This window comes from Choloepus didactylus, chromosome X, assembly GCF_015220235.1.
Source record: "Choloepus didactylus isolate mChoDid1 chromosome X, mChoDid1.pri, whole genome shotgun sequence".
Lineage (NCBI taxonomy): Eukaryota > Metazoa > Chordata > Mammalia > Pilosa > Megalonychidae > Choloepus > Choloepus didactylus.
Window position 1 is genome coordinate 192,629,365 of NC_051334.1, and position 18,496 is coordinate 192,647,860.

Consider the following 18,496-nt stretch of genomic DNA (forward strand, 5'->3'; position numbering starts at 1 on the left):
TCAGTGCTCTGCTGAGTGCTCGAGGGTGACCCTCTGCAGATCTCCAGGATTCTCTCTCTAGCTGTCTTCTCTCCAAACTCTGGTTGCCTCAACTTGCAGTTCCTTCTCCTCAACTCAGGGAGTATGCTGGGCTTTGCTCCAGTTCCCTTCCCTGTTCCATGGCCTGGAATCTCTCTCTCAGGGCAGTGATCTGGGGTAGTCAAGGGTTGCCTTGTTTGTTTCCTTGCATGACATCCAGCATCCTGAATATTGTTTCATGTAGGTAGTCCAGTTTTTTTGTTTGTTTTAGGCAGGAGGGTAAAGCCAGTCCCTGTTACTCCATCTTGGCCAGAAATAGAAAGCCCATTGATGGGTATTTAAAAAATCAAACAAAATTTGCCAAAATAAAATTCCCAAAACATAATTGTGTAAAGATGTTTATTATTGTGATTATATAATATAACTTCAAAGTGAAAATAGTCTATTCGCCAAACGGGGGAATGGTTGGATACACTGTTGCATGCTTTTGCATTTTAACATTACAATTACTATTTATCAAACATTTACTAGATGCCAGGCACAGGGCTCAACACCTTGCCAGGATTACCTAAATGAGGTTAAATGATCCCTCTCTACTGTGTGAAGTAGAATTCCCCCTAGTCTTCAGATGAGGAAATGGGCTTAAAGAGGTTAACTTCCCCTGACATTTGAAAACAAGAAACTATAAAAAACTATTATTTCTCAGACTTAGTTGTATAGCAAGGAGTATCGTATCTCAACAAATCAACATTTTACAGAGGCAACGGCAGTATATTCTGATATCAACAGCAGTTCTTGGTGAATGGTATCTCTCACTAATACACTCAAGTTGAAGTCTAGAATAGAATGATTGAAAAATTTTACTTCTACAATAGAGGAGGAAAATATCCGTTTGGAAATATTTCTAGACAGATGAGATGGAAATGGGTGCCTTTGTTCATTTGGTGTCTCAAAATCACCATAGTTGCAATGTTGACATTGGCAGCCTGCTAGAGAAATATCAAATGAATTTAAAAAATCTTGTATTTCTTTTTCAAAAATGGGAGTAGGATGGAACATGGGAAAAGATAGACTCAAGTTAACGTAAGTGGTTTCTGTAGATTTAGATAAGCTTCTTTTCACAAAGCACATATTTGAGTGTCAATCAAATGTTAAGCTAAATTGGATTAACAGTATGTAATTATATAATTAATGGGAACTAAATGAATACTATTAAAAAAAAACCTTTGACTTTAAATGGGCAGTCTGGGAAGTTATGAGCATCTATCTTATTTCATTCTTTTGTTGACATTAAATTATAATAGGTTTATTTTAAACCTCAAGATGCTTCCTGAGCCCTTATTAGCATCACACATTTTGTTCTCACATTTTGAAAATACCTTGACAGACACACAGGTTGGCTGAACTAACAGGCCGCCCTATGAGAGTTGTGGGCTGGTATCATTCCCATCCTCATATAACTGTTTGGCCTTCACATGTCGGTAAGTATTATGGGGTTGCAGTGGTTATTGTTCTTAGAACTTAATATCATTTTTTTTCTTCAATACATAGGTTGTGATTTTTTAAAATCAAAATTTATCCTGAAACAGGTTTCCTATTTTCATATAATTTGCCCATGTTTTAAAAGTAATTATTTATGTCATATTGATTATTTTTAATAGAGAGAAGTAAAATTTCAGCACTCCATTTTGACTGTGTAACAGGAAATCAAGACTAAGCAAAGCTTGGCAATTGGCTGATATAAAAAAATTAAACTACAACTTAAAATCACTGATTGCTCAGTAGTACTTTTTAGTAAACTTCCATTCTGAAGACTCAAGTGTGCTAAGGGTGAAATTTTACAAAATTAATTGTTAAAATCTCTGTTTTATACATAGTCCATCCTAGCTGTTGGATCTGTCAACCTACTTTCTCACCCCTCTAATAGTATTATGTAACTAAATTGTTTTCCCTCCTTTTATCTTTCTCCCCTTTACAGAATCATTCTTATTTTTGTCTCTACCTGCCTCTCTTGAAAGAAATAGAGTAACTTTACTTGGGGAGAGTGGATGAACATTCTTGAGCACTTGACTATGTGTCAGGCACTACGCTAGTGGTTTACAAATGTTTTCTCATCTACTCCCCATAGTAACCTGTGAATTAGAAATCTGAACCCAGGTCCACCCCAAAGTCTATAGTCTTCCCAATGTGATGTGCTATTTCTTGTCATAGAGGCTTGAGTTGATGGCAAACTATATTCATTTACATTGTGATATGAATGCCAAAAAAATAGCAGTGCAGTCTTAAACTTTGATAATAGATGAGTGCTCCTATATCTATGGTAGTAGTGATTTCTCAGAATCAACTGGGAAAGGTTTTGAAAATGTACCTGTCTGAAATTAATCTATGATGATAGAAATAAAGATAGTGGTTGTCTCTGAGGGGAATGGGGCATGTGGGTTTTTTCTAGGGCAGTGATTCTTCACTGGGGTCAATTCTGACTGCCAGTTGACATCTGGAGTAATATTTGATTGTCGTGACTGGGAGTGGGGGATTTGCTCCTGGAGTCTACTGGGTGGAGGCCAGGGATGCTGTTAAACACCCTGCCAAGCACAGGACAGCCTCCCACCACGAAGAAATATGCTGCCTCAAATGTCAGTACTGGTGAGGTTGAGGAACCCTGGTCTAAGGTGATGAAGATGTATATCTTCATTGGGATTTTGGTTAAACAGGTATAGATATTTGTCAGAATTCATCAAAGTATACATTTTAAGACCTGTACACTTCTCTGTATGTAATTACATCTGTGTGTGTGTGTGTGTGTGTGTGTGTGTGTGTATATATACACACAAATACATACATACACATGTACTCACTTTCCCAGACCCACCCTAGATTGTGATAAAGCTCCTCAAGGAATTGTAGAAAAAGGGAGGTGATAGACTTAACAATGTTTTTTCCTGACAGTAATTTACTGGATCTGCTGTAACATAACAGTGGCATGCCTAAGATATCCTTTATTAACAAAGATTGTATTATCAAAACAGTTCTTTCAATAGAAAAGAAAAGGCTTGCGATTAGAACTTGTAATAATAATAAAAGTTTTAAACTTTTGTTTTGATGTAATTTCAGACTTAAAGTTGATAAAATAGTTCAAAGAATTACTTAATACCCTTCTCCCAGATTTGCTAAATGTTAACATTTTGAAACATTTGCTGTATTGTTCTCTCTCTACATATGTGTATGTGTGTGAGTACATATATATAATTTTTTTTCCTGAAATATTCAAGAGTAAATTGTAGACATGATTCCCGTTTACCTCTAAATACTCTTCAGTCTGTATTTCATAAACACAAAGGTATTCTCTTATATAACCATGGTACATTCTTCAAAATCAAGAATTTTAACATTGGTACAATACTATTTTTTTTTTTTAATCATCATTTTATTGAGATATATTCACATACCACGCAGTCATACAAAACAAATTGTACTTTCGATTGTTTACAGTACCATTACATAGTTGTACATTCATCACCTAAATCAATCCCTGACACCTTCATTAGCACACACACCAAATAACAAGAATAATAATTAGAGTGAAAAAGAGCAATTGAAGTAAAAAAGAACACTGGGTACCTTTGTCTGTTTGTTTCCTTCCCCTACTTTTCTACACATCCATCCATAAACCAGACAAAGTGGAGTTTGGTCCTTATGGCTTTCCCAATCCCATTGTCACCCCTCATAAGCTACATTTTTATACAACTGTCTTCGAGATTCATGGGTTCTGGGTTGTAGTTTGATAGTTTCAGGTATCCACCACCAGCTACCCCAATTCTTTAGAACCTAAAAAGGGTTGTCTAAAGTGTGCGTAAGAGTGCCCACCAGAGTGATCTCTCGGCTCGTTTAGGAATCTCTCTGCCACTGAAGCTTATTTCATTTCCTTTCACATCCCCCTTTTGGTCAAGAAGATGTTCTCCGTCCCACGATGCCGGGTCTACATTCCTCCCCGGGAGTCATATTCCACGTTGCCAGGGAGATTCACTCCCCTGGGTGTCTGATCCCACGTAGGGGGGAGGGCAGTGGTTTCACCTTTCAAGTTGGCTTAGCCAGAGAGAGAGGGCCATATCTGAGCAACAAAGAGGCATTCAGGAGGAGACTCTTAGGCACAAATATAGGGAGGCCTAGCCTCTCCTTTGCAGCAACCGTCTTCCCAAGGGTAAAACTTATGGTAGAGGGCTCAACCCATCAAACCACCAGTCCCCTATGTCTGTGGTCATGTTAGCAACCATGGAGGTGGGGTAGGCGAATACCCCTGCATTCTCCACAGGCTCCTCAAGGGGGCACTACATCTTTTTTTTTTTCCTTGTTTTTCTTTTTTTTTTTTTTTTTTAACTTTCCCTTCTTTTTTAAATCAACTGTATGAAAAAAAAAGTTAAAAAGAAAACAAACATACAATAAAAGAACATTTCAAAGAGACCATAACAAGGGGGTAGGAAAAAGACAACTAACCTAAGATAACTGCTTAACTTCCAACATGTTCCTACTTTACCCCAAGAAAGTTACATAATATAGCAACATTTCTGTGAACTTGTTCCTACTATATCCATCAGAAATTAACAGACCATAGTCATTTCTGGGCATCCCCAGAACGTTAAATAGCTTATCTGTTCTTCTTGGATTATTGTTCCTCCTTCCTTAATTGCTCTCTACTGCTAGTTCCCCTACATTCTACATTATAAACCATTTGTTTTACATTTTTCAAAGTTCACATTAGTGGTAGCATATAATATTTCTCTTTTTGTGCCTGGCTTATTTCGCTCAGCATTATGTCTTCAAGGTTCATCCATGTTGTCATATGTTTCACCAGATCGTTCCTTCTTACTGCCGCGTAGTATTCCATCGTGTGTATATACCACATTTTATTTATCCACTCATCTGTTGAAGGACATTTGGGTTGTTTCCATCTCTTGGCAATTGTGAATAATGCTGCTATGAACATTGGCGTGCAGATATCTGTTCGTGTCACTGCTTTCCGATCTTCCGGGTATATACCGAGAAGTGCAATCGATGGATCGAATGGTAGCTCTATATATAGTTTTCTAAGGAACTGCCAGACTGACTTCCAGAGTGGCTGAACCATTATACAGTCCCACCAACAATGAATAAGAGTTCCAATTTCTCCGCATCCCCTCCAGCATTTGTAGTTTCCTGTTTGTTTAATGGCAGCCATTCTAACCGATGTTAGATGGTATCTCATTGTGGTCTTAATTTGCATCTCTCTAATAGCTAGTGAAGCTGAACATTTTTTCATGTGTTTCTTGGCCATTTGTATTTCCTCTTCAGAGAACTGTCTTTTCATATCTTTTGCCCATTTTATAATTGGGCTGTCTGTACTATTGTCATTGAGTTGTAGGATTTCTTTGTATATGCAAGATATCAGTCTTTTGTCAGATACATGGTTTCCAAAAATTTTTTCCCATTGAGTTGGCTGCCTCTTTACCTTTTTGAGAAATTCCTTTGAGGTGCAGAAACTTCTAAGCTTGAGGAGTTCCCATTTATCTATTTTCTCTTTTGTTGCTTGTGCTTTGGGTGTAAAGTCTAGGAAGTGGCCTCCTAATACAAGGTCTTGAAGATGTTTTCCTACATTATCTTCTAGGAGTTTTATGGTACTTTCTTTTATATTGAGATCTTTGGTCCATTTTGAGTTAATTTTTGTGTAGGGGGTGAGGTAGGGGTCCTCTTTCATTCTTTTGGATATGGATATCCAACTCTCCCAGCCCCATTTGTTGAAAAGACCCTTATGGCTCAGTTCAGTGACTTTGGGGGCCTTATCAAAGATCAGTCGGCCATAGATCTGAGGGTCTATCTCTGAATTCTCAATTCGATTCCATTGATCTATATGTCTATCTTTGTGCCAGTACCATGCTGTTTTGGCAACTGTGGCTTTATAATAAGCTTCAAAGTCAGGGAGTGTAAGTCCTCCCACTTCGTTTTTCTTTTTTAGAGTGTCTTTAGCAATTCGAGGCATCTTCCCTTTCCAAATAAATTTGATAACTAGCTTTTCCAAGTCTGCAAAGTAGGTTGTTGGAATTTTGATTGGGATTGCATTGAATCTGTAGATGAGTTTGGGTAGAATTGACATCTTAATGACATTTAGCCTTCCTATCCATGAACATGGAATATTTTTCCATCTTTTAAGGTCCCCTTCTATTTCTTTTAGTAGAGTTATGTAGTTTTCTTTGTATAGGTCTTTTACATCTTTGGTTAAGTTTATTCCTAGGTACTTGATTTTTTTAGTTGCTATTGAAAATGGTATCTTTTTCTTGAGTGTCTCTTCAGTTTGTTCATTTCTAGCATATAGAAACATTACTGACTTATGTGCATTAATCTTGTATCCCGCTACTTTGCTAAATTTGTTTATTAGCTCTAGTAGGTGTATCGTTGATTTCTCCGGGTTTTCTAGATATAAGATCATATCATCTGCAAACAATGACAGTTTTACTTCTTCTTTTCCAATTTGGATGCCTTTTATTTCTTTGTCTTGCCGGATTGCCCTGGCTAGCACTTCCAGCACAATGTTGAATAACAGTGGTGACAGCGGGCATCCTTGTCTTGTTCCTGATCTTAGAGGGAAGGCTTTCAGTCTCTCACCGTTGAGTACTATGCTGGCTGTGGGTTTTTCATATATGCTCTTTATCATGTTGAGGAAGTTTCCTTCAATTCCTACCTTTTGAAGTGTTTTTATCAAAAAGGGATGTTGGATTTTGTCAAATGCTTTTTCAGCATCTATTGAGATGATCAATTGATTTTTCCCTTTTGACTTGTTAATGTGTTGTAATACATTGATTGTTTTTCTTATGTTGAACCATCCTTGCATGCCTGGAATGAACCCCACTTGGTCATGGTGTATGATTTTTTTAATGTGTCTTTGGATTCGATTTGCAAGTATTTTGTTGAGGATTTTTGCATCTATATTCATTAGGGAGATTGGCCGGTAGTTTTCCTTTTTTGTAGCATCTTTGCCTGGTTTTGGTGTTAGATTGATGTTAGCTTCATAAAATGAGTTAGGTAGTGTTCCATTTTCTTCAATGTTTTGAAAGAGTTTGAGTAAGATTGGTGTCAGTTCTTTCTGGAAAGTTTGGTAGAATTCCCCTGTGAAGCCATCTGGCCCTGGGCATTTATTTGTGGAAAGATTTTTGATGACTGATTGGATCTCTTTGCTTGTGATGGGTTGGTTGAGGTCTTCTATTTCTTCTCTGGTCAGTCTAGGTTGTTCATATGTTTCCAGGAAATTGTCCATTTCTTCTACATTATCCAGTTTGTTGCCATACAGTTGTTCATAGTATCCTCTTATAATTTTTTTAATTTCTTCAGGATCTGCAGTTATGTCACCTTTTTCATTCATTATTTTGTTTATATGGGTCTTCTCTCTTTTTGATTTTGTCAGTCTAGCTAGGGGCTTGTCAATCTTGTTGATCTTCTCAAAGAACCAACTTTTGGTGATATTTATCCTCTCTATTGTTTTTTTGTTCTCTATGTCATTTATTTCTGCTTTAATACTTGTTATTTCTTTTCTTGTACTTGGTTTAGGATTGGTTTGCTGTTCATTTTCTAGCTTCTTCAGTTGATCCATTAGTTCTTTGATTTTGGCTCTTTCTTCCTTTTTAATATATGCGTTTAGTGCTATAAATTTCCCCCTTAGCACTGCTTTTGCTGCGTCCCATAGGTTTTGGTATGTTGTGTTCTCATTTTCATTCGTCTCTATATATTTAGCAATTTCTCTTGCTATTTCTTCTTTAACCCACTGATTGTTTAGGAGTGTGTTGTTTAACCTCCAGGTATTTGTGAATTTTCTAAGTCTCTGATGGTTATTGACTTCTAATTGTGTTCCATTGTGGTCAGAGAATGTCCTTTGAATAATTTCAATCTTTTTAAATTTATTGAGGCTTGTTTTATGTCCCAGCATATGATCTATTCTGGAGAAAGTTCCATGAGCACTAGAAAAGTATGTGTATCCTGGTGATTTGGGATGTAATGTCCTGTAGATGTCTGTTAAATCTAATTCATTTATCAGATTGTTTAGGTTTTCAATTTCCTTATTGGTCTTCTGTCTGGTTGATCTATCTATAGGAGAGAGTGATGTGTTGAAGTCTCCCACAATTATTGTGGAAACATCAATTGCTTCCTTTAGTTTTGCCAGTGTTTCTCTCATGTATTTTGTGGCACCTTGATTGGGTGCATAGACATTTACGATTGTTATTTCTTCTTGTTGAATTGCCCCTTTTATTAGTATGTAGTGGCCTTCTTTGTCTCTCAAAACATCCCTGCATTTGAAGTCTATTTTATCTGAGATTAATATTGCTACACCTGCTTTCTTTTGGCTGTGGCTTGCATGAAATATTTTTTTCCATCCTTTCACTTTCAGTTTCTTTGTGTCCCTGTGTCTAAGATGAGTCTCTTGTATGCAACATATTGATGGTTCATTTTTTTTGATCCATTCTGCGAATCTATATCTTTTAATTGGGGAGTTTAATCCATTTACATTCAACGTTAAAACCGTGAAGGCATTTCTTGAATCGGCCATCTTATCCTTTGGTTTATGTTTGCCATATTTTTCCCCTCTCTCTATTAATATCCTTTATTGTACCCATACCGAATCTCTTTAGTACTGAACCTTTCTCCAAGTCTCTCTGTCCTGTCTTTGTTTCTCTGTCTGTAGGGCTCCCTTTAGTATCTCCAGTAGGGCAGGTCTCTTGTTAGCAAATTCTCTCAGCATTTGTTTGTCTGTGAAAAATTTAAGCTCTCCCTCAAATTTGAAGGAGAGCTTTGCTGGATAAAGTATTCTTGGCTGGAAATTTTTCTCACTCAGAATTTTAAATATATCGTGCCACTGCCTTCTTGCCTCCATGGTGGCTGCTGAGTAGTCACTTCTTAGTCTTATGCTGTTTCCTTTGTATGTGGTGAATTGCTTTTCTCTTGCTGCTTTCAGAACTTGCTCCTTCTCTTCTATGTTTGACAGTGTGATCAGTATATGTCTCGGAGTGGGTTTATTTGGATTTATTCTATTTGGAGTTCGCTGAGCATTTATGATTTGTGTATTTATGTTGTTTTGAAGATTTGGGAAGTTTTCCCCAACAATTTCTTTGAATACTCTTCCTAGACCTTTACCCTTTTCTTCCCCTTCTGGGACACCAATGAGTCTTATATTTGGACGTTTCATATTATCTATCATATCCCTGAGGTCCATTTCGATTTTTTCAATTTTTTTCCCCATTCTTTCTTTTATGCTTTCATTTTCCATTCTGTCATCTTCGAGGTCACTGATTCGTTGTTCAACTTCCTCTAGTCTTGTACTATGAGTGTCCAGAATCTTTTTAATTTGGTCAACAGTTTCTTTAATTTCCATAAGATCATCCATTTTTTTATTTAGTCTTGCAATGTCTTCTTTATGCTCTTCTAGGGTCTTCTTGATTTCCTTCATATCCCGTACTATGGTCTCATTGTTCATCTTTAGTTCTTTGAGTAGCTGCTCTAGGTGCTGTGTCTCTTCTGGTATTTTGATTTGGGTTCTTGGGCTTGGGTTATCCATATCGTCTGGTTTTTTCATATGCTTTATAATTTTCTGTTGTTTTTGGCCTCGTGGCATTTGCTGAACTTGATAGGGTTCTTTTAGGGTTTGTAGACCTATTGAGGTCCTTATCTCTAATTTATCAGATCTACAGCTTCGTGGAGTACACTTTCTCTAACTAACCAGCAGGTGGCGTCCATGAGCCACCTGTTCTCCACAAGCCAGTTCTCCCCTGCTTAGCCTTTTTTTTGGTGAGTGGGGGAGTGAGTCTTGTGGGGCCCAATTGGTGTACCAAGCTTGCGTGTGTAGTTGGTGTTGCCTGCCCTGTATGTGGGGCGTGTTTCTGGGCAGTCGGGGAGGGGTGGTGGCCCTAACAATCAAATCTCCCTGATGATCCTAGAGTTTTAAAGCTGCTGCAATAGTCTAATCCTTCAGTTCAGTCCTGCCACAGTTTGTCTCTGCCACTGACCCACAAGTCTTTGGTATTGGCGTATGGCTCCTGAAACTTGCAAGTGGGTCCCTCTTCCAGGCCGTGCACCCCGGGTCCTCTGTTGAGGGATGACTGTGCTATGTCACAGGTGAGTGCCGTCCCCCCAGGGCAGTTCTGGGCTGCTGGGCTGTGTAGGGAGGCTCCCAGTCTGCTCAAATGATGGCTGAATGGGGCTTTGTTAATTCACACTGCTCCACCTTCCCAGCTCTGGGACAATCAGCTGAGGTTGCAGGGAAGGCTAATGTCCACGCCCAGTTTTGTGGTGTGTGCCTGTTATTTGAAGCACTTCCGTCACACTGGGTTGTCTGGGGCAGCTCTGGGCTATGGGGCTGGCGATGGGCAGGAGTGTTTCCTGTCCACCAGGATGGTGGCTGTGAGCGGACACCCCCCTTTTCTTGGGAAGTTGTGGTGTTTAGTGAATTTTCTCAGCCACTGGATTATTGCCTTTTGTCTCAGAGCTCTCTTAGTTCTGCTCTTGACTTGACGTGCCCAAATTGCAATTGTTTGAAGCTTTCTGTATTGGGCTTCTTAGAGTAATTGTTTTAGAAAAAGAAAAAAGGATTATAAAAAAAAAAAAAAAAAGGGCCCTCCTCAGAGATCTAATGGGTTATTGAAATGCTAATAGACAAAGCAACCAGGGCCATTAAGGAAAGGTCTACAGGGCAGAGAGATCAGCTTTTCTTCGGGATTTGCATATGCGCCTCAAGGCCTGAGCTCCGCCCTTCCCCTTTCTGTGTTCACCAGAGCTCCAAAAATCCTCTGCTTTTATTTTGGAGTTTTTCATGTTATTTTTTTTTCTCTATGCCTGTCTCCTCTCTGCTGGGCTGGCAGCTCTCAGATTCTCTGGTGTCTGGTCTCAGTCTATCTATGGTTGGAGTTTGAATCAGTAGAATGGGTTTCCGAGAAGGGCTACCACTGCAGTTCTCCCTTCTCCTTCCCGGAGCTGGCAGCCCCTCCTCCCACGGGACTGAGCCTGGCAGGGAGGGGCGCGGGTCCCCTGGCCGCAAAAACTTACAGATTTCGCTGATCTCAGCAGTTCGACATTTTCATGAGTGTTGTATGAAGTATGCCCAAAGACAGATTGCTCTGTGGTGTCCAGTCCACGCAGTTCCTGGCTTTTTACCTACTTTCCTGGAGGAGTAACTAAAACTTACAGCTCACCAGTCTGCCATCTTGCCCCGCCTCTCCTTGCATTTTTAATGCCAAGGCATGGCTTGGTCCTGGTACAATACTATTTTAAAATTAAAAACGTTATTCACATTCCTTTAGTCAGCTCACTAAAGTCCCAATAAAGGTTGTTTTTATAGCTGTAATTGTGTTCGTATAAAATCTTAATATTACCAAATAAATCCAATGTTTGATTATTTCTACTTTTTATCCAAAATCAGTAGCTGTTGTTTTCCTCTCACCATCAACAACTAAAATCAGATTGGCCAGAAAGAAATGAGATGAGAATCAATGACTAATGAAAGTAAATTTGGTGCATGTATTCCTAAATGATTATTGTCACTATGGCAATAAACTAGAATGGAAAAGATATAAAATTTTTCAGTTAAAAAAAAACTCCCTAAGAATTTAGGAAAAAAGCTTTATCAGTCTCTGAAGTGGAACACCCCAAAATTGTTCAGAATTCAGAGAATAATTGAACTCTCAGTGTGAGAAGATCTGAGTTTGCAATGCCGCAGGAACAGTAGTAGCATAATTTAAATCTTTTCAGATGTCAGTTTTTAGAAAAAGGATACTGCAAATGTAACTGAAAAAATGAAATTAAGCTATGAAATGAATAAGTAACCAAATGAAAATAATTCAACAGAAAACCTGATTTGGAGAGTAGAGCATGGAAATCCCACGTAGACATAATAATACTTAACTGGGTAAGCAAAAGGAACAAATAACAGAATATATAATAAGATTTATGATCAAAGACGCTATTAAGAGAGTTAATTTTTTAAATTCCACATAGAAAGTCCACAGAGTTATTGTAGCATGAGGATTGGGAACACCAGCTTTGGATTCAGTTAGGGACCAGATGTGTGTTAGAATCTTGTTTCAGTCACTTACAAGTTGAGTGACCTTGAGAAAATCTATTAGCCTCCCTGTGCCATAATTTCCTACCTGTCAAAAAAAAGAAAACATATTCTCCGTCTCATAGTTGTTAGGAGGAGTATATGACATACTGTATAAGGAATCTTGTCTCATGCTTATCACAGTAGCTGTTATTCACCTAGAAAGTGAATGACAAAGACACCAGAGGATTTATCTGGAAAATTCTCAAAGACAAGGACAAAATACCATTAAATATCTAAGCTGAAGGCAAACGTCGTTCAAGGGATTAACAATAAGGATACATTAGGTCACTGGCCTGAGAGTTCAAACTACTTGAGATTGTAAAACTATGTGTAGAACTGAAGAAAAAATAGTCTCCCAACTAAGCTGGCATTCGCAATGAATATTGTCATGGATCTCCAGAACCTATTTGTTAACCACACAACTGAACTCTAAACAGCCTTTCAAGAATCAAGTCAAATGGGAGCCCTTTATTACCAAGCCTTAGAAAAAAAATGAGTGATGAATAAAAGGTTGATTTTAAGTATGTACAGTAAGTACATTTAATAGGAAAATAATTCCAAAGTGTGTTAAAGAATGACAAGTGAGAATTAAGTACCAGTGGATTAAATTAGATCATATTCTGAACATATTTTAAAAGGCTGATTACATGACTGTTCAACAAATTTATGGATACCTGTGTGAAATAATACAGTTATGGTTCCAGCTGTCATGGACCTTACAATGAAGTGGGGAAGAAAAACAGTTATTTATAATACAGGCATAAGTACTGAAGGGAAAACAAAAAAACAACAACAAAGAAGAAATAGGATGATTGTCCAAATAGACCATTCATACCAGTAAATATAAACTGGGTAAACACCAATAAATATTTTCCCGTTCCCAACACCATTTCCTGAAGAGATTATTCTGTCCCAGTTGAGTAGATTTGGGAACCTTGTCAAAAATCAATTGACCATAGATCTTTGGTTAAATTATTCCTATGTACTTGATTTTTTCAGTTGCTATTGAGAATGGAATCTTTTTCTTGAGTGTCACTTCAGTTAGGTCATTTCTAGTGTATAGGAACATTACTGACTCACATGAATTAATGTTGTATCCCACTACTTTGCTAAATTTATTAGCTCAAGTAGCTGTGTTGCCGATTTCTCGGGGTTTTCCAAATATAAGATCACGTCATCTGCAAATGATGAGTTTTGCTTCTTCCTTTCCAATTTGGATGCCTTTTATTTCTTTGTCTTGCTGGATTGCTCTGGCTAGCACTTCTAGCACAATGTTGAATTAACAGTGGTGACAGTGGACATCCTTGTCTCTTTCCTGATCTTAGGGGGGAGGCTTTCAGTCTCTCACCATTGAGTACTAGTATTTATTTCAAATCAAAGGTTTGTGGCAACCCTGTGTTGAGCAAGTCTATTGGCACGATTTTTTCCAACACCATGTGCTGAATTTGTATCTCTGTGTTACATTTTAGTTAAGGTATGTATCTTGTTTTTTCAGACATAATGCTGTTGCACACTTAATAGACTACAGTAGAGTGTAAACATAACTTTTTTTCACCCTTATCCCCACCTACTTTTTTTGTCATTATTTTATTACTCATCTGCCCACATACTGGATAAAAGGAGTGTCAGTCACCAGGTTTTCATAATCACACAGTCACATGATAAAAGCTACATACTTATACAATCATCATCAAGGATCAAGGCTACTGGATTACAGTTCAACAGTTTCAGGTACTTCCTTATAGCTATTCTAATACACTGCAAACTAAAAAGAGGTATCCATATAACACATAAGAATAACCTCCAGAATTATCTCTTGGATCCATTTGAAATCTCTAAGCCACTGAAACTTTATTCTGTTTCATTTCTCTTCCCCCTTGTGGTCAAGAAGGCTTTCTCAGTCCCGCAATGCCAGGTCCAGGCTCATCCCAAGGAGTCATGTCCCACAATACCAGGGAAAGTTACACGCCTGGGCATCATATCCCATGTAGGGGGGAGGGTGGTGGGTTCATTTGCAGAGCTTGACTTAGAGAGAGGCCACATCTGAGCAACAAAAGTGGTTCTCTGGGGGTGACTCTCAGGCATAATTATAAGTAGGCTTAGCCTCTCCTTTGCAGTACCAAGCTTCCTGAGGGCAAACCCCAAGATTGATGGCTTGACTTATTAAATTGGGAGTCCCTAAGGCTTGTGAGAATATCAGGAATTCCTGGAGTGGGGAAGTTTAATTTTTACAGATTTCCCCAGTCCTTCAAGAGGACTTTGCAAATTCTTTTTTTATTTTCTGCCCCAAATACTCTGGAATGTATTGGGGTATTACATTAACTTGTACAGAAGAAAAAGGTCTCATTCCCTATTCTCATTTCCATGTAATTGTGTTGTTTAAAGAAAGTGACCACACAGTTTAAATTAGATAGTATGCAATAGAAATTTTAAATTTTGGACAAAATAAACATATCTTCTTTGGTCTCACACAGAAGTTGAAGTTTTAAAATACAGAGAATATAATCTTTTACCCTGTATTCTGATTTACCTTAGTCCTAACCAGGTCCATTTCATTCATAACTCTAATTGAAGTCTGGACTCTTTTTCAGCTTTTTTTTAACATTTGCTATATGAGGTAATACTGACATTCATATCTGCCAAGGTCTAGCTCTGAGTCTCAAGTGTCGCACAGGTACCCAAAGTTCCAGAGACCAATCAGGTCATACACAAAGGCATCAGCATCTCACAATCTGGAGATAGCCAATACAATTCAGGAATAGATGTGACTGCTTTAAGAGCTTACCATCTAGGGACCTTTACAATGGGCCTTTTGGAACATTCTGTACTCCTTAACCTTGAATTGCCCAATCTCTGCCACATTCTATCCTGTGATAACCAAAGCCCTCAAATTCAATTCTCAGAGTTTGTTCATTATAGTTAGTTTATATTAGTGAATGCTTACAATATTTGTCCTTTCAAATTCAATTCTCAGAGTTTGCTCATTATAGTTTATATTAGTGAATGCTCACAATATTTGTCCTTTCGTTCCTAACTTATTTCATTTGACATACTGTCCTCAAGGTTCAGTCACCTAGTTGCATGCCTCATGTCTTCATTCCTGCAGCTGCTCAGTATTCCATTGTATGCATACACCACTGTTTGCCCTTCTTTTCATCAGTGGATGTACCTTTAGGTCACCTCCATCCATTGCAAATCCTGAATAATGCCACCATAAACACCAATGTGCAAATGTCTATTTGCATCCCTGCTTTCAGTTCTTCCAATTGTATACCTAATAATGGGGTTGCAGGACCATATGGCAACCCCATGCTTGGCCTTCTAGGGAACCACCACACTGCCCTCCAGCTGGGCTGCACCATTCTACTTCCCCACCAACAGTGAATAGGTATACCTCTCTCTCCACATCTTTGAGTCAGCACTTGTATTTTTATGTTTATTTTTTAAATGGTTTTATTCACACACCATACAATCCATCCTAAGTAAACAATCAATGATTCCTAGTATAATCACATAGATCTGCAGTCACCACCACAATCTACATGAGAACATTTCCATTTCTTCTGCAAAGAGAGGAAGAGGAGAAAAAAAGGAGAAACAAGAATCCCATACCCCTCCTTTATATCCCCCTAATTGACATTTAGCTTTGGTATATTGCCTTTGTTACAATTAATGAAAGAATATTTTAATGTTACTGTTAACTATAGACCCTAGTTTGCATTGATAGTATTTTTTCCATATACCATCCATTTTTTTTTGGAAAGGAATTCTAATTTAATTAATGAAATAGTTCACCCTAATAAAAATGAACACATTTTCTTTGACTAAAGACTAAATGTTTTACTGCAACTGTATTTTTGCAATGTCTAAAAGAGTTATTGAGCATTATAGTGTTTTTTCTAAATTTGGTTTTATTGAGATATATTCACATACCATACAATCATCCAAAGTGTACATTCAATTATTTACAGTACCATCATATAGTTGTGCTTTCATCGCCACAATCAATTTTTGAACATTTTCATTACTCCAAAAAAATAAAAATTAAAGTAAAAAAGAACACCCAAGACATCTCATCCCTCCCATCCCTCCTATTATGCATTTAATTTTTCCCATTTTCTACTCATCTATCCATACACTGGATATTTTACATGAGGGAGAACAAATGAAAGTCAATTTTGCAAGGTGTTGAAAATGGGATGGTATTGGGGAAAAAATACCATCAATGCAAACTATAATTAACAGTAACATTGTAACATGCTTCCATTAGTTGTAACAAAGGCAATATACCAAAGCTAAATGTCTATAAGGGGGTTATAAGGGAGGGGTATGGGATTCTTGGCGGTGGTGTTCTTGTCTGACCTTTTAATTGTATTTTTATTTTTTATTCATCTTTTTTTCCTTATTTTTTCTCCTCTTCCTCTTTCTTTGTGGAAGAAATGGAAATATCCTCATATAGATTGTGGTGGTGAATGCATAACCAGGAACCATTGATCATTTACTTAGGAGGAAATGTATGGTATGTGAATAAAACTTTAAAATATAAACAGAGGGATACAAGTGCTGGAGAAAATGTAGAGAGGGATGTACATAATCACTGTTGGTGGGGAAGTAGAATGGTGCAGTCCATCTGGAAGGCAGTGTGGTGGTTCCCTAGGAGGCTAAGTTTGGGGTTGCCATATGGTCCTGCAACCCTGTTATTGGGTATATACTTGGAGCAACTGAGAGCAGGGACATGAATGGACATTTGCACACTGGTGTTTATGGTGGCAGTATTCACATTTCGCAATGGATGGAGGTGGCCTAAGGGTTCATCGACTGATGAACAGAATGGTGAACTGTGGTGTATACATGCAATGGAATATTGAGCTGCTACAAGAAGGAGTGAAGTTGTGAGGTATGCAAGTAGGTGAATGGACCATCCATTTTTAACACCTTGCAATTGTGACATTCATTTATTCTCCCTCATGAAAAAACTTTCTTATATTTTTACATTTATTCACCATAATTCTCCACTCTAGGTTTTGTTACATTATCCAGTCCCAGTTTTTATCTTCTATCTTTCCTTCTGGTTTCATACATGCCCCTAGCGTTCTACTTTCAACTGTACTCACACCCAGCTTTGTTACAGTATTGTGTTACCATCATGCAGTATTGTGCTATCCATTTCTGAATCTTTACAATCAATCCTGTTCAACATTCTGTACTCCTTCAGCATCAAATGCCCATTCTCCACCCTCTTTCTATCTCCAGATAACCTGTGTTCTCAGTTTTAACTCTCAGAGTTTGTGTATAATAATTAGTTCATATTAGTGAGACCATATAATATTTGTCCTTTTGTTTCTGGCTTATTTTGCTCAACATAATGTCCTCAGTGTTCATCCATATTGTTGCATGCATCAGGACTTTATTTCATCTTAAAGGTGTGTAATATTCTGTCATATGTATATACCAGAGTTTGTTTATCTACTTCTCCGTTGATGGACATTTGGGCTGTTTCCATCTCTTGGAAATTGTGAATAATGCTGCCATAAACTTTGGTTTACAAGTGTCCATTTATGTGCTACCTTTCAGTTACTCCAAGTATATATCTAATAATGGAATTGCTGGATCATAAGGCAGTTCTATGCTTAGCTTCCTGAGGAACCACCGCACTGCCATCCTGAATGTGTGTGCCTTTTTCTTCATATCCTCTCCAGCACTTGTAATTTTCTGTTTTTTTTTTTTTTTTTTTTTTTTGATATTGGCCATTCTAGTAGATGTGAGATGATATCTCATGGTGGTTTTGATTTGCATTTCCCTGACAGTCAGTGAAATTGAACATCTTTTCATGTGCTTTTTACCCATTTGTATTTCCTCTTTGGAAAAGTGTCTATCCATGTCTTTTGCCCATTTTTTTTTCTTTTCATTTTTATTGAGATATATTCACATACCATGCAGTCATACAAAGCGTACATTCAATTGTTCACAGTACCATTCTATAGTTGTGCGTTCATCACCAAAACTAATTTTTGAACATTGTCATTACCACACACACAAAAATAATAAGAATAATAAAAACACTGGGTGCCTTTTTTTTTGTCCCCATTTTTCTACTCATCCATCCATTCACTGGACAAAGGAGAGTGTGGTCCATATGGCTTTCCCAATCACATTGCCACCCCTCATAAACTACAACTTTTACAATTGTCTTCAAGATTCAAGGGTTCTGGGTTGTAGTTTGATAGTTTCAGGTATTGACTGCTAGCTATTCCAATTCATTAGAACCTAAAAAGGGTTGTCTATATTGTGCATAAGAGTGCCCACCAGAGTGACCTCTCAGCTCCTTTTGGAATCTCTGCCACTGAAGCTTATTTCATTTCCTTTCAC

The 18,496-nt window shown here is 37.8% G+C and overlaps 1 protein-coding gene across 2 annotated transcripts in view; it reads left to right on the forward strand.

The window, feature by feature from the left end:
• BRCC3 (BRCA1/BRCA2-containing complex subunit 3) overlaps nucleotides 1-18,496 on the forward strand; it is a 130,651-nt gene that overhangs the window by 19,400 nt on the left and 92,755 nt on the right. For both annotated transcript variants that reach the window (XM_037821074.1, XM_037821075.1), the window contains exon 5: nucleotides 1,412-1,499. In XM_037821074.1, the coding sequence (XP_037677002.1) occupies nucleotides 1,412-1,499 (88 nt within the window). The remainder of the gene's footprint in view (nucleotides 1-1,411; nucleotides 1,500-18,496) is intronic.